At 32.6% G+C, this 16,975-nt stretch overlaps 1 protein-coding gene across 2 annotated transcripts in view; it reads right to left on the bottom strand.

Annotated features, from left to right (window-relative positions):
* The window catches only part of IQCB1 (IQ motif containing B1), a 63,361-nt gene that overhangs the window by 28,250 nt on the left and 18,136 nt on the right, over nucleotides 1–16,975 (bottom strand). For both annotated transcript variants that reach the window (XM_039248879.1, XM_039248881.1), the window contains exons 8-10: nucleotides 9,964–10,142; nucleotides 7,550–7,659; nucleotides 6,833–6,942 (exon numbers count right to left, since the gene is read on the bottom strand). In XM_039248879.1, the coding sequence (XP_039104810.1) occupies nucleotides 6,833–6,942; nucleotides 7,550–7,659; nucleotides 9,964–10,142 (399 nt within the window). The remainder of the gene's footprint in view (nucleotides 1–6,832; nucleotides 6,943–7,549; nucleotides 7,660–9,963; nucleotides 10,143–16,975) is intronic.

Raw genomic sequence — 16,975 nt, 5'->3', positions numbered from 1 at the left:
GAACTGAAGCCCACCCAAATTGTCTGGTAGGGGAGCTGTAGACAGTCCTACCCACCAGTGTGCCCACAAAAGTTGCAGCCCAATCAGAAGGAAAGTGCATGAAGCCCACAAAGGAGACACCCCTGTTGCACCTAGGTCTAGTGACCTGGAGAAGACTATGCTTCTGGCCCCCCTAGGATGTCTTCTACATAAGCCTACTCTTTGAAGACCAACAATTGTTCTAGCTAACTCATAGAAACAAACACAGGAAGTCAGGCAAAATGAGGAGACAGGGGAATATGGTCCAAATGAAAAAACAAGACAAGGGGCACCTAGGTGGCTCAGTCAGTTAAGCATCCGACTTCAGCTCAGGTAATGATCTCATGGTCCTTGGGTTTGAGCCCCGTGTCGGGCTCTGTGCTGACAGCTAGCTCAGAGCCTAGAGCCTGCTTCAGATTCTGTATCTCCCTTTCTCTGACCCTCCCCTGCTTGCTTACTCTCTGCCTCTCAAAAATAAATTAAAAATAAGAAAAAAAAAACATTTAAAAAAAACAAGACAAAACTTCAGAAGAACTACATAAGAGTTCAAAGTAACTGTTACAAAGATGCTCATCAAATTTGGGAGAAGAATGGCTGAACACAGGGAAAACTTCAACAAAGGCATAGAAAATATAAAAAAAGAACCAATCAGAGCTAAAGAATAAAATAAATGAAATGAAAAATAAGTTAGAAAGAAATCAACAGCAGATTAGATAATGCAGAAAAACCAAACAATGACCTGGCAGACAGTGTAGTAGAAATCACCCAACCTGAACAGCAAAAAGACTGTAGAACTTGAAAAAGTTAGGCTAGTTTAAAGGATGTCTGGGACAACATCAAATGTGCTAACATTTGCATGTTAGGTGTCTTGGAAGGAGAAGAGTAAGAGAAAGGGGTAGAAAACTTATTTCAAGAAATAGTAGCTGAAAACTTCCTAATCTGGGGAAGGCAACATGCATCCATATTCAAAAAGTGCAGATACTCCCAATAAGATTAACCCAAAGAAGTCAATACCAAGATATGCAATAATTAAAATGTCAAATATTAAAGAGAGAATCTTAAAATCAGCAAGAGATAAGCAACTAGTTATGTAATCAGCCTTATGGCTGATTAGTTTAGCAGCAACTTTGCAGACCAGAAGGGAATTGCATGATATTTTCAAAGTTCTGAAAGGAAAAACGTACAACTAAGAGTACCCAGCAAGATTATCATTCAAAGTAGGAGAGATAAGAGTCCCCCAGACAAACAAAAGTTAAAGAAATTCATTACCATGAAAATCAGGCTTACAAGAAATATTAAAGAAACTTCTTTAAACTGGAATGAATTTATGAAAGAAAAAATTCTCACTAGTAAAAGTAAACATATAGTAAAGACAGTGGATGAATCACTTATAAAGCTAGTATGAAGGTTAGTAAAGTCAACTGTATCTACAACAATTAGTTAAGGGACACACAAAGTAATGAGTAAAATATGATGTCAAAAACAAAAACATGGTGGTGGGGGAGTGTTTTAGAATGTGTTCAAACTTAAGTGACCATTAACTTAATATAGACTGACATAATTAGAGCATTATATATGAAACTCATGGTAACCACATACCCCAAATCTATAATAGCTACACAAAAAATAAAAAGACAGCCAAGCATAACACTAAAAGTCATCAAATCACAAAAAATAGAAGAGAAGAAAAAAAAGAACTACACAAATAACCAGGAAACAATGAACAAAATGGCAGTACGTACATACCTGTTAAAATTACTTTAAATGTAAATGGACTAGATGTCCAACCATAAGACATAGAGTGAATGAATGGATAAAAAACAAGACCCATCTACATGCTACCTACGAGACTCACTTCAGACCTAAAGACACATTTAGGCTGAAAATAAAGGGGTGGAAAAAGATAATCCATGCCAATGAAGTGAAAAGAAGGCTGAAGCAGCAATACATCTATCAGACAAAATAGACTTTATAACAAAGACCATGAGACAAACATGGGCATTACATAATGATAAAGGAATCAATACAAGAGAATATAACAGCTGTAAATATATATATTTACACCTAAAATATACATATATATACACACATACACACATATATATATATGCACCTAATGTAGAAGAACCTAAATATTTAAAGCAAGTATTAACAAATGTAAAGGGAGAAACTGACAGTAATACATAATAGCAGGGACTTTAATAACTCACTTACGTCACTGAATAGATTGAGACAGAAAATCAATAAGGAAAAAGTGGCCTTAAACAAAACATTAGACCAGATGTATTTAACATATATACAGAACATTCCATCCCAAACCAGCAAACTACACATTCTTTTCAAGTGCACATGGAACATTCTTGAGGAGAGATCACATGTTAAACCACAAAACAAGTCCCAACAAATTTAAGACTGAAGTGATATCTGCTAGGAATTTACCTAAGGGATACAGAAATGCTGATGCATAGGAGCACATGTACCCCAATGTTCACAGCAGCACTCTTCACAATAGCTAAAACATGGAAAGAGCCTAAGTGTCCACCAAAAGATGAATGGATCAAGAAGATGTGGTTTATCTATATGATGGAATACTACATGGCAATGAGAAACAATGAAATCTGGCCATGTGTAGCAACATGGATGGACCTTGAGGGTGTTATGCTGAGCGAAATAAGTCAGGCAGAGAAGGACAAATACCATATGTTTGCACGTATAGGAGGATTAGGAGGAACTTAACTGAGGACCATGGGGGAGAAGAAAGGGGAAAATGGTGGGGGAAAGGGAGAGAGGCAAACCATGAGAGACTCTTGAATTCTGAGAACAAACTAAGGACTGATGGATGGGGGGGAAGGGGAGAGATGGGCATGGAGGAGGGCACTTGTGGGGATGAGCACTGGGTGTTATATGGAAACCAATTTGACAATAAACTATTTGTAAAGAAAAGACTGAAGTGATATCAAGTATCTTTTCTAACCACAATGGTATAAAACCAGATTTCAATTATAAGGAAAAAAAACCAAACTGGAACAAACAAACACACAGAGTCTAAACAATACACTATTAAATAAACAATAGGTCAACAAAAAAATAAAAGCGGAAATAAAATATTACACTGAGACAAATAAAAATGGAAACACAGCATTCCAAAATCTATAGGATTTAGAAAAAGCAGTTTCAAGAGGAAAGTTTATAGCAACATAGGCCTACTTCAAAAAAAAGAAAAGAAAAACCAACACACACAGACACACACACACACACACACACATACACACACACAGAAAAAAAACGATAACAATCTAATCTTAAACCTAAAGGAACTAGAACACAAAAAAAGCCCACAGTTAATAGAGGAAAAAAATTATGAAGACCAGAGCATAAATAATTAAATAGTGTAAAAAAAAAAAAAAGAGGTCAATGAAACTAAGAACTGGTTCTTTGAAAATATAAACAAAATAAACCCTTGGCCAAATTCATCAAGAAAAAAAGAGAGGGCCCAAATAAATAAAATCAGAGATGAAAGAGAGGTTACAACTAACACCACAGAAATACAAAGGATTATAAGAAACTACTATGAAAAATTGCATGCCAACAAATTAGACAACTTAGAACCTACAAAAAATGAAATATATAATCTTAAAAGAGTGAATCAGGAAGAAACAAAATCTTAACTGACCAATTACTAATAATGATATTGAATCAGGAATCAACAAAACTCCCAACAAATAGAAGTCCAGAATCAGTGGTTTCCCAGGTGAATTCTACCAAACGTTTAAAGAGTATCTACTCTTTTCAAACTACTACAAAATATTTAAGAGGAAGGAACACTTCTAAATTCATTCTACAAGGCCAGCATTACCTTGATAAGAAAACTAAAGACACTGAAAAAAAGAAAGAAAGAAAGAAAGAAAGAAAGAAAGAAAGAAAGAAAGAAAGAAAGAAAAGAAAAGAAAAGAAAATTATTATATGCCAATAACCCTGATAAACACAGATAGATGCAAATTCCTCAATAAAATTTTAGCAAGTGGAGTTCAAGAATGCATTAAAAGGATCATACATCACGATCAAGTGAGTTTTATTCCAGGGATGCAAGGATGGTTCAATATTCACAAATCAATCCACATAATATGCCACATTAACAAAGGAAAAAATCATATGATGGTCTCAAGAGATGCAGAGAAAGCGTCTGACAAAATCCAATAGTCATTTATGGTAAAAACTCTCAATAAAGTATGTTTAAAGGAAAGATACAAAATAATACAGGACATATATGACAAAAGCATAGCTAACATCATGTTCAATGGTGAAAAACAGAGCTTTTCCTCTAAGATCAGGAACAAGACATGGATTCCATCCTTGCCACTTTTATTCATCATAGTTCTAGAAGTCCTATTCACAGCAATCAACAAGAAAAAGAAATACAAGGGGCACCTGGGTGGCTTAGTTGGTTAAGCGTCTGACTTTCGCTTAGGTCATGATCTCGCGGTTCGTGGGTTTGAGCCCTGCGTCGGGCTCTGTGCTGACTGCCAGCTCAGAGACTGGAGCCTGTCTCAGAGTCTGTGACTCCCTCTCTCTCTGACCCTCCCCTGCTTACTCTGTCTCTCTCTCTCTCTCCTAGAAATAAATAAAACATTAAAAGAAAAAGAAAAAGAAAAAGAGATACAAGGCATTCAAATTGGGAAGTAAGAAGAAACTGTCACTGTTTCCAAATTATATAATACTATATATAGAAAATCCTAACCAAAAAAACTATTAGAATAAATGAATTCATTAAATTTGTAGGTTACAAAATTAATTGACAGAAATCTGTTGTATTTCCATATACTAATAATGAAGTAGCAGAAAAAGAAATTAAGAAAACAATCCCATTTACAATTGAACCAAAAGAATAAAATACCTAGTAATAAATTTAACCAAGGACGCAAAAGACATGTATTGTGAAAACTGTAAGACACTGATGAAAGAAACGGATGATGGCATAAATTAAGTGGAAAGATATACTATGCTCAAGAATTAGAAGAATTAATATTATTAAAATGTCATTACTCAAAGTAATCTACAGATTCAATGTAGTCTCTATCTACACTGGCATTTTTCACTAGTATAAATGAATCCTAAAACTTGTATGGAACACAAAAGATCCTGGATAGCCAAAGCAATCTTGAAAAAGAACAACAAAGCTGGAGGTATCACATTCCCAGGTTTCAAACTATACTACAAAGCCCTAGTAATCAAAACAGAATGGTGCTGGCACCAAAACATGTAGACCAATGAAACAGAATAGAGAGCCCAGAAATAAACCCACACTCCTATGGTTAATTATCTATGACAAAGAAGGCAAGAATATACAATGATAGTCTCTTCAACAAATGGTGCTGGGAAAATTGGACAACTACATGCAAATGAATGAAACTGGACCACTTTCTTATAGAAAAATAAACTCTAAATGGATTAAAGACCTAAATCTAAGACCTGAAACCATAAAACTCATAAAACAAAACACTGGCAATAAACTCTTGGACATCAGTCTCAGCAATATTTTTTTTCTGGATCTGTCTCCTCAGAAAAAAAAAGTAAAAATAAACGATTATGATTATGTCAAACTAAAAAGCTTTTATACGGTGATATAACATCAACAAAACAAAAGGCAACCTGTGAATGGGGAAGATTATCTGCAAATGATATATCTGATAAGGGGTTAATATCCATAATACATAAAGAACTCATGCAACTCAATACCAAATATCACCTCCCAAAAATTCAGTTAAAAAATGGGTAGAGATCTTGAATACACATTTTTCCGAGGAACACATACAGATGGCCAACAGACACATGAAAAAATGCTCAACATCACTAATCATCAGGGAAATGCAAATCAAAACCACAATGAGATATTATCTTACACTTGTCAGAGTGGCTAGTATAAAAAGACAAGAAATAACAAGTATTGGCAAGGATGTGAGAGAAAAAGGAAACCTAGTGCATGGGGATCAGGATGTAAATTGGTGTAGCCACTATAGAAAACAGTATGGAAGTTCCTAAAAATTTTAAAATAGAAGTATCTTACAACCCAGAAAATCCATTTATGTGTATTTATCCAAAGAAAATGAAAATACAAATTCAAAAAGATATATGCACCCCATCTTCACTCAAGCATTATTTACAATAGCCAAGATATGGAAGCAACCCAATGTCCATGAATAGATGGATAAAGAAGATGTGGTTTATAAAATAAATACATTGGAATGTTACTCAGCCATAAAAAGAATGAAATCTTACCATTTGTGGTAACATAGATGGTCCTAGAGGGAATTACGCTAAGTGAAATTAAGTCAGAGAAAATAAAATGCCATATGATTCTATATATATATATAGCATCTAAAAAATAAAACAAAGTAAATAAAACAAACAGATCTATAAAAACAGATATGAACTGGTGGTTGCCAAAGGGGGAGGCAGGCAGGGGGATGGACAAAATAGATGAAAAGAGGTATAAACTTCCAGTTATTAAATAAACAAGTCACAAGGATGTAAAGTACAGCATAGGGAATATAATCAATAATATTATAATACATTTGTGTGATGACAATTGATACCTAGACTTATCATGATGATCATTTTACAATGTATATAAATGTTGAATCACTTTGAATAACTGACATAATATTGTATGTGAACTATCCTTTAATTTAGAAAAAGAGTAAAAGAACCAGATTAGAAAAATTGAGGGAAAAAACACCTCAGGTTTTCACTCAGCTATACTGTAATAAGATATATCTATCCTCTAAGATCATCATTCCTCACCAAACCTTTTTACCTGAAACTCCTCTGCAAAGTAATCACAGCAGATGGAAGCTTCTTTAATCTCTTTCTAGTTTGGAAACCCTTCCAATAAGCTTGAATCAAGCAAGCTGCTTGATGTAGTTTCTGAAATTAAAGGCCAGAATTAATTTACAGACACCTCTAGGAAAATTTTATTTAAAAGTTTACCTTTTAAAATATCAGGCCTGGGCAAGTATTAATCTCTACCTCTAATAAACTGGGGAGGAGGCAATTTCATCGGGTCAAGACAGGTGAGGTCTAAGAATATTAAACTTGATCTTCCAAAGGAGGTACATTAGATTCTCAGGTACTATCTAGAATCTATTCAAGATATAGTTTGATTAGCTCTGAATTCTCCTTAATTAATCTCACTTCTACTCCTTGTATAAGAATTTCATAGTTCTGCCAATTTTTAATACTTTACCCTCTGCTTGACTTCTTATGCCTGGCCTCACTTATTCAAGCATTGAAGGGTATGAAGAACTCGTTGAACAGGCTTAAAAAAAGGCTCTAAGATAAAAAATGGGGTCCATAGAAACCCCTTGCCTCATCAAACTCTGGCTGCTCAGAATATTTGAGGAGGTAAGTAAAGAAAGGGAGAAAGACAGCAAATAAAAAATTCAAGAAGCTACCACTCTCCAGTATTTTGAAACTAAAATGTTTACTGAAATGTTAGCAAATATGCAAATTATTTTTTCTTATAACTTATTACCTGTTCTTCTACTTCCTGATAGACTTTAGGGGTTAAAAGGGCAATGAGCTGTCCAAGTTCTTGACTAAACTCTGTCCCAGGCTCTTGCTTATTTAGTAGACGTCGGAGTCCTGAAACAGAATAACAAAGGTACATTTAAAAATAAAACATGATTTGTTATCTATCAGGATTAATTTGAGGTTAAAAAGTCTAGTTTAGAAAGAAATGAATACAACAGCAAAATTAATTACATGATTTTTTCTCCTTTTCTCAAAGACTTCTAGATTGAGGTCTTTAGGATATTTCTGTGTTCTAGGTAATTATATGTGCTCACTTGTAATATCTGATGCAAAGGCTGTCCCCTCAATATCTTTACTTAAAAAGAGGTAAGTGGTAAATCAAAAGGTAGAGATACAGAATTTTCTTCCTGTTTGAACATAAATACCTTAAACTGAAACACTTTTAAAAATAAATAGTATACTGAGTTAAATGACTACACTGTGGAAACATTTAAACAGGTTATTAGTCATTCTTAAAGAAACCTATTATTAAATGAAACTATACAGTATTGTATGTAATTTGGGGCAAATCAATAGGGTACTGAGTAATTCTTATAGCAGAAGTGTTATAAATACTGCATTTTCATCCCAAAATAAAACACAGTAGTAGTATAAGGTATAAAGTACTATTTCTAAGCATGTTGAAATGATGTATTATGGTATTCACTATAAATAAAGTAACTTGTCCTTGGAATGTATAATTGGGGAAGCCCATATGGATCTGACCATGCCTTTATACTTCTCCTCAAAACTCAAGTTCTCAGCAGTAGCAATAATTGTAAAATATTTTTTTTCTAATTTAAAAAAATTTTTTATTTATTCTCAAGTTAGTTAACATACAGTATAGTCCTGGCTTCATGAGTAGAATCCAACGATTCATCACTTACATGCTCACTCAATGCTCATCTCAACAAATGCCCTTTTTAATGCCCATTACCCATTTTCCCCAGCCCCATCTACCCTCAGTTTGTTCTCTGTATTTAAGAGTCTCTTATGGTTTGCCTCCCTCTTTGTTTAATCATTGTAAAATATCTTAAAACTAAGTAAGTTCTACTACTAAGAAAAAAAAGGAAGATGAATTGTTAAGGCAAAATTCCTTTATAATGAATTCTTTGGACATTCACATTTCTTACAGACAAAAATTAATTATTAAATTTAAAAATGAATATCTGGCAGAATATCAACTAGAGAGTACTATTAGTGGCACTTTCTTTCCCTCTTTATTCCTATAACAAAATAATTACAATGTTCACACTAATGACTGATGCAAGATTAGTTACTAAATAGTGCCTTCCAAATCATCAAGCATGATTAGAAGGCCACTGTAATAGTTTGGGTATTAAATGCATAATTTAATGTTGTAATCTTTAAACATTTCCATATAATATGGCCCTGTATTAGTGAGTATACTCGTAACTAGAAACCCATTTCCTGACCATGCTGAATAAGATAGTGTAATAAATTCATGGCCCTGGATAACAAAGAAATAAAACAAACCTAACAACTTTGCTTGTCAGTTTAAAAACAAAAACAAAAACAAAACAAAAAACCCCCACTATCTGTGGGATCCTCGGTAAATTACTTAATTTTTTCATGTCTCTGTTTTCATATTGCTATAACATGAGGGTATTTCATGGGGTTGTTATGAAGATTAAATATTTTAATGCAGAATAAGGTATGCAGAACTATGACTGTCATAGTAAATTCTCAATTAAATGAAAGCTATTATATAGGAATGGCATTATACTGAGCCTTTCCTCCTCAAAATTTCTGACTTTTATTCATATATAATTTTGGATGTGAGGAAGATTTTTTGTTTGCTTTGAGAAAAAGCAGTGTAAGACCTGAGAGTAATTGTTTAATGATGTAAAGATCAAACGGGCTGTCAATCTCTCAAGCACAGCTCTATTTTCTCCAGTAAAATTAATCTTATAAAGGTCACCAGTCTTTTTGGTCATTATTTTACTATACAACATAGTATATTTAATATACAACACTTTTTGTCAGAGAAGTATTCATTGTAACCTCATCCACAAAGTACCACAAACCATCCGTTGAGACACGAAGATAACTGGAATACATAAAGTACTTTTCCTGAATTGGTATCTGTTGTAATAGGGTTTTATCTACACATTTCACTTATTGAGTTTTTTAAAGTATAAGAATTTTAGTGATTCAACACTTCCACACCATACTAAGTGGTTATCAGAAGGGTACTTCTTAATCCCCATCACTATTTAACCACTAAATTGTACACATGAAATTAATATTATACTGCATGATAACAACTGGAATCTTTAAAAATAAAGAAATTGTTTTCCATCAATAAAAATTTCTTTTTGAGAATCTCAATTAAAGAAAGAATATATGCACTACCTTTGTAGCAGGCACTCAGTCTCAGTAAAATCAAAATTTCTTGATGGGTTTTAGTCATCAGCAGTAGGAGCTTTGTAGCAGTACTTCTTATGACTGAGCTAGGAGTTGATAAAAGCTTGAAAACAACTTCATCTAAAATTGAATGTAGTTTTTTTCCTTCTATTCGGAGTAAATCACCACTAATAGAACAAAATAAAAAGATAAAGAATGTACCATTACTAATGGATGTATAGGCATAAAAAATTAAACATAAAAATTTTAGCAACTTGATGACTAACTGTGGCCAGATGCAAGAAGATAACCCAGTTTTTAAACATATAGCTTAGTTCTATGAATGTATCACATTAAATCAACTACTATTTATTGTATTCCTACTGTGTGCAAGGCCCATGCTAGCTAAAACAGGAAATACAAAGCAGCCGAATACTCTCTCCTCTGAAAAACCTGCAATCAAACTGCAGAGGAAAGATAAATGTGCAAAATATTACATAGATGATTTAAAAGCTTCAAAGTAACAATAAAAAGAAAATCACAAGACAGTACATGGTTCATTGCTTAATGATGTAAGACGAGAAAAATCCTATAGGAATTCAATTATCATGGACGTAATATAGAATTTATCCTTCCTTAGGTATTTCCTTCATTACATTAACAATTACCTTCTTGTACTACTTATGTGATGAAAACTTGTCTGAAACTTGGAAAACAGTCAAAAGAAATTATTGGTTATCTTTTACTCACCTGCCCCTAAGGAGTGTGTGATCTTCTAGGGATGTGTACCTTTGCTTAACTATGTATTTACTATTGATTAGGATATTTTGCAATTTTGCAAAAGTAGAGGTTAGCTTATAAAAAATGAGTAACAGTGATTCTTATCTGAGTGCAATGCAAACAGATTCTTCATAAACAATACAAATGGATTTTGTCTAGTAAAAAAAGGTAACTGCTACTGTTTTATAAGACATCAATTAGGTTTTTTAGCTATTAGCAAATTCATTTCTATATTCCTTTGAAAAACCAGTCTTTAAATCTCCCTTCCTCAAATTCTCCTTTGAATCTATATAAACATCTTACTGGTTCCTTCATTAATAAATAAGTTGAATAAAATTTTTGTTTTGACACATTTCACCACTAATATCACAATAGGGAACATACCCATTGTGCCACAAAGTTTCCTTGTGCTTCACTGTAGTCCCCCAACTCCTTCATCTCTGTAAGCTTATTCCCTGACAACCACTAATCTACTTTCTGTCACTAAAATTTGTTTACAGGAATTTTATACAAGGAATTATACAGTATGTATTTTTTTTTTGGCCTCGTTTCTTTCACTCAGCACAATTATTTTGATATTCATCTGTATTGTCTCATATATAAATAGTTAACTCACTTTTTTTGCTGAGTGGTAGTCTACTGAATGGATATACCATATAATTAATTCACCTATAATGGACATTTGAGTTATTTCTAGTTATTGGCTATTACAGATAAAACTGTTATTAAGATTTATGTACAAGTCTTAGTATGGACATATACTTTCCTTTTTCTCATGCAAATACCTAGAAGTGGAATGGATGGAAAATATGGTAGGTACATGCTCATTAAGAAAATAACAAACTATTTTCCAAAGTAATTGTACTATTATATCACTCCCACTAGCAGTGTTTGATTCCTCCATATTTTTGTCAACATTTGAATCAGTCAGTGTTTTAAATTTTAGCCATTTAACAAGTGTATAGTGGTATCTCTCTAATGATTAATATTGCTGAACATCTTTTTGTGGGATTGCCACTCACGTATCTTCTTTATAAGTGTCTGTACAGATCTTTTGCTCATTTTTCAAACTTAGCTTTTTAAAAATTTGAAAGTTTTTGTATATTCCAGATACAAATACTTGATACATGCTTTTCAAATATATTCTGCCAGTCTGTTTTGTCTTTTTATTTTCTTAAATAGTGTCTTTTGCAGACTTAAAATTTTGATGAAGTCTAAACTAATCAATTTTTTTCATGGATTTTACTTTTGGTGGCATAATTAAGAATTTAAGAAATTTCATGGAAACCAAGGTCTTAATGTCTTTCTACTATTTTCTTTAAGAAGGTCTGTAGTTTATATTTTACATTTAGGTCTATTACCCATTTTGAATTAATTTTTGTATTGGTTAAGATGTACAGACCAAAATTCTTCTCTTTAAATACTGACAGCCAATTGTTCCATTACACTTAAAAAGACTATTGTTTTCATCCTGAATGGACTTTACACCTGTTTTGAAAATCAACTATTTATATATGTGTTAAGTCTATTTCTGGATTCAATTTTGTTACATAGAAATATTTGTTTATCTTTGCATTAACACTTCATTGTTTTAATTATGTTAGCTTTATAAAGCCTTAAAATTGGGTAGTGTAAACCTTCCAGCTTTGTTCTTCATTTTCAAAGTTGGTTAGGGTATTTTATATTTTAGGTGCTTTATTTTTCATATGAATTGTAGAAATTAGTTTGTCAATTTCTACAAAAATTAGATTTGAGTGGGATTACATTAAAGTATTTTAATTTAAATTAAATTCAATTTGGAGAGAATCTGAATCTTAATATTGCACCACTCATCTATCAACATGGTATATCTTTCCATTTATTTACATAGTCTTTAATTCCGCTCAGCAATGTCTTACAGTTTTAAGTGAATGGGTCTTTCCCATATCTTTTCAGATTTAACCCTATACATTTCATATTTTTATGCTATTTTAAGTTGCAATATCTTAAAAATTTAACTTTTTTTTAGTATTAACTGATGGATATAAAGCTTCAACTTATATTTTTATATAAGTCATATACAAGTTTTTATATGTTTTATACAAGTTTTATATAAGTTTTATGGAAGTTATATTTTTATACTGATTTTATATCTTATTACCCTTAGTACAATTACTTATTAGTCTTAGTGGCTTCTTTGTACTGTCTATTGGTTTTTCTACATAGATGACAATGTAATTTCCAAATACAGAGAGCTTTGTTTCTTCCTGTCTATACAAATAACTTTCCCTCTCCTTGCTTGACTGTAAAAGCTAGAAACTCCAGTGGAGATCCTTATCTTGTCCATGGTCATTTAGGGAAAGCATTTAGCACTAAGTATTTCCTAGATGACTTTCATTAGACTGACAAGGTTCTATCTTCTACTAGTACTGTGCTGTTTTCTTTTTGAAAAATCAGGAATGGATCATGGATTTTTCAAATAATTTTTCTGTATCTATTGATATAATGATGTTTTTCGTTTTTTGTTTTGTTAATATGATGAATTACATTGCTTGACTTTAAAATATTACTCTAGTCCTAGATTCCTGGGATAAATCCAACTTATTCAAAATGTATTGACTTTTTAATATATTGGTGGGTTTTAATATATTATAATGTCTTGGTTTGGTAACAAGTAATTCTGATCTCATATTATGAGTTGGGAACTATTTCTTCCTCTTCAATATTCCAGAAGAGTTTGTTTAGGATTATTTAATTAAATGTTTATGAGAATTTACCAGTGAAGTTTCCTTTGTGGGAAATGTTTCAGCCAGAAAATCAATTTCTTCATACTTTTGGCTATTCAGATTATCTATCACTTCTTTTTTGTTGTTTTGCTTCTTAAGCAAGTTTTGGTAGAATGTGTCTTTCAAAGAACTTGTCCATTTTATCTTAATTAGCATAAAGTTGTTCACATTATTTCCTTACAACACTTCTAATATCTATTGACTTTATTGTGTTGTCTCCTAATTCCTGATATTGATAGGCTGTATTCTCTTCTATTTCTTCCCCTGATCAGTCTTGTTAAGGTTCATTAATTTCATTGATCATCTCAATGAACCAGCTTATGATTTCATTGATTTTCTATTCTGTTGTTGTTATTGTTACTATTTTACAGATTTCTGCTTTGATCTTTATCACTTTCTTTTTTCTTTTTTAAATATTTTATTTTTTAAGTAATCTCCATCTCCGACATGGGGCTTGAACTCACAACCCTGAGATCAAGAGCTGTATGCTCCACCAACTGAGCTAGCCAGGTGTCCCTATCATTTTCTTTCTTCTGCTAGAACTTAATCCCTCCTCTTAGTTTCCTAAAGGGGAAGGTGAAGTTAATGATCTGGCTGTCACTTTTCTTCTTTTCTAATACAGGTAGCCCCAGCTTTTCAAAAGTTTGCATTACATCCCTTAACTGTTATGAAATACCTACATTAGTACGTGTTTTTTGCTAATTAAAATAAAACTGAAGGTTGTTGCTTTTACAAAAAAGGCAAAAAGTGAAAACAGCATCCAGTATTTGTTTTACAGCAAGCTGTTATAAAAGCAGTGCACATCCCGAAAAGCCAGAATGGCACCAAGAAGATCCTTCCCTGGGAACTGCACTCAGTATTTCAGCATCAGGCCACCATCACTTTGAACTGTTTGTGAGCATCTGTGCTGTATCTCAATTTATTCTGTGCATCCTTTAGCAAGATGTGTCCTAAGGTATCAGAAAAGCCTGGGAGGTTATTTTTGGGGTCTTAAATGCTCAACATTTTTTCCCATATAAACGAATGGTAATTGCTTCTTTGCTTTACACCATTTTGGCTTAGGAAAGGTTTTATATGAATGCTTTACTTTTAGATAGTGGGTGAAACGTATGTTGATATTAATGTGATATAAATTTTTCCATTAAGTATTGCTTTAATTTAGATTCATACCAGAAACTGGGATATGCTGTTTTCATTTCCATTTATTTAAAAACATCTTCTAACTTATATTTTCTTTGTCTTTTTGGTTATTTAGATGAGAGCATTATTTTCCTCATATTAAGGGATTTTTCAGAGGTCTTCTTAGTATTAATTTCTAGTTTAATTACATTGAAGTTAGAGAACATACTTTGAATGACTTAAATCCTCTTACATTTATTGAAACCTATTTTATGGCCCCCAAAGGGCCTATCTATGTAAATGTTCATTTACATTTGAAAATAATGTACATTCTGCTGTTCTTTGGCAGAATGTTCTAAAATTTTCAATTAAGTTGGTTGATATTGTTCAAATCTTCCATAGTCATATTTTTTAATCTATTTATTCTACCAATTATCAAGAAAGACGTATGGACATCTTTCACTTTAATTGTAGATTTGTCAATTTCACCTTGTAAGTCTATCAATATTTTCTTTGTATTTGCATATCTGCTTTTAGGTCAGTAAACATGTTTTTCTGATGAACTGATTCTTTATTATGAAATAACCATCACTGATAATATTTTTTTCTGAAACTTACTTTTTCTGATATTAATAGAGACATTCCAGCTTTATTTTTATGATGGTTAGCATAGTATATCTATTTTCATCCTTTCACTTTTAATCTATGTGTGTTTTTATATTATTTTTTAATGTCTTTTATTTGAGAGAGCGTGTGCAGGAGTGGGGGAGAGGGAGAGAGAGAATCTTAAGCAGGTTCCACACCCAGCATGGAGCCAGACCCAGGGTTCAATCCCACAATGCTGGGATCATGACTTTATCCGAAATCAGAGTTGAATGTTCAACTAACTGAGTCATCCAGGAACCCCTGTGTGTTTTTATATTTAAGGTGTTATTTCTGGAAAATTGCATGTAGCTGGTTCCTACTTTTTCATCCAATTTGTCAATCTGTTCCTTGTAACTGAGGGTTTCTAGCCATTTGTATCTAATATAGTATAGGTTTAAATCTGTTAGTTGGTGACTACTTGTTCCATTGTCCTTTATTTACTTTTTTTTTTTTACTGCCTTACTTTGGAATAAGTATTGCTTTATGATTTTTACTGCCTTTCTTGGCTTATTAGCTATTAACTCATTGTCTTGTTACTTTATTGATTGCATTAGCATTCAAGGCATATATCTTCAAGTGATATACTACTAACTTTATACCTTCAAGTGATATACTACTAACTTTAATTGATATAGTACTACATGTACAGGTGTCTCCCACTATCAAGAAACTAGAGTGTTCCTATGAAACCTTTTATAAACTTCACTTCTAAAAAGTGAAGAAGCAATTACCATTCTGTAGAACTGAAAATTGTCTTTGAATTTCTTTTGGTTAGCAAAAACAGGTACTAATGTAGGTCTTCCATAAAAGCAAAGAGGCACAAAGCAAACTTTCAGATAGCCTAGGAAACCTATTTATAGTATAAGAATTCGTAACACACTTCCATTCCTTTTCTGTCTTTATGTTATTGTTGTAATACATTTACTAACACGTTACAAACCTCCAAATACATTATTATTGTTGTATAAGTAAACATTATGTTACATATATATTATAAGGAAAATAATCTTTTATAGTTATATGATGATTACCATTTCTGATATTCTTCAATATTTTGTGTAGATCTTTCCTTCTGGTTGAAGGATTTCCTTAAACATTTCTTGTACTTTGTGTGGGTCTGCTGGTGATTTCTGAAAAAGTATTTTGCCTTTGTTTTTGAAACATATTTCCACTGGGTATAAAATTCTAGGTTTGACAGCTGTTTTCTTTCAGTATTTTAAAGATGTTGCTCAACTCTTCTTAAGCTTCTGATGAGAAAGTTTTTGTCATTCTTATCTTCATTCCTCTCTTGTATGATGTCTTTTTTTCCTCTGGTTGCCTTTAAGATTTTCTCTTTTCACTGACTTTAATGTCTTTTTTTTTTTAATGTTTATTTTTGAGAGAGAGAGAGAGAGAGAGAGAGAGAAAGAATCCAAAGCAGGCTCCAGGCTCTGAGTTGTCAGCACAGAGTCCAACGTGAGGCATGAACCCACAAGCCATGAGATCATGACTTGAGCCAAAGTTGAACACTTAGCTGACTGAGCCACCCAGGCATCCCTTTAATGCTTTGATTTCAATGTACCTTGGTGTCATATTTTACTGTCCTTGGGGTTTGATGACATTTTTTTTTTTTTTTTAATTTCTGAGAGACAGAGAGAGACAGCATGAGCAGGGGAGGCTCAGAGAGACAGGGAGTTACAGAATCTGAAGCAGGCTCCAGGCTCTGAGCTGTC

The sequence above is a fragment of the Hyaena hyaena genome, unplaced genomic scaffold (assembly GCF_003009895.1).
Source record: "Hyaena hyaena isolate Hyena2069 unplaced genomic scaffold, ASM300989v1 scaffold_321, whole genome shotgun sequence".
NCBI lineage: Eukaryota > Metazoa > Chordata > Mammalia > Carnivora > Hyaenidae > Hyaena > Hyaena hyaena.
Note: the sequence above shows the minus strand (reverse complement) of the source record. Positions and strands in the feature narration are given on the sequence as shown.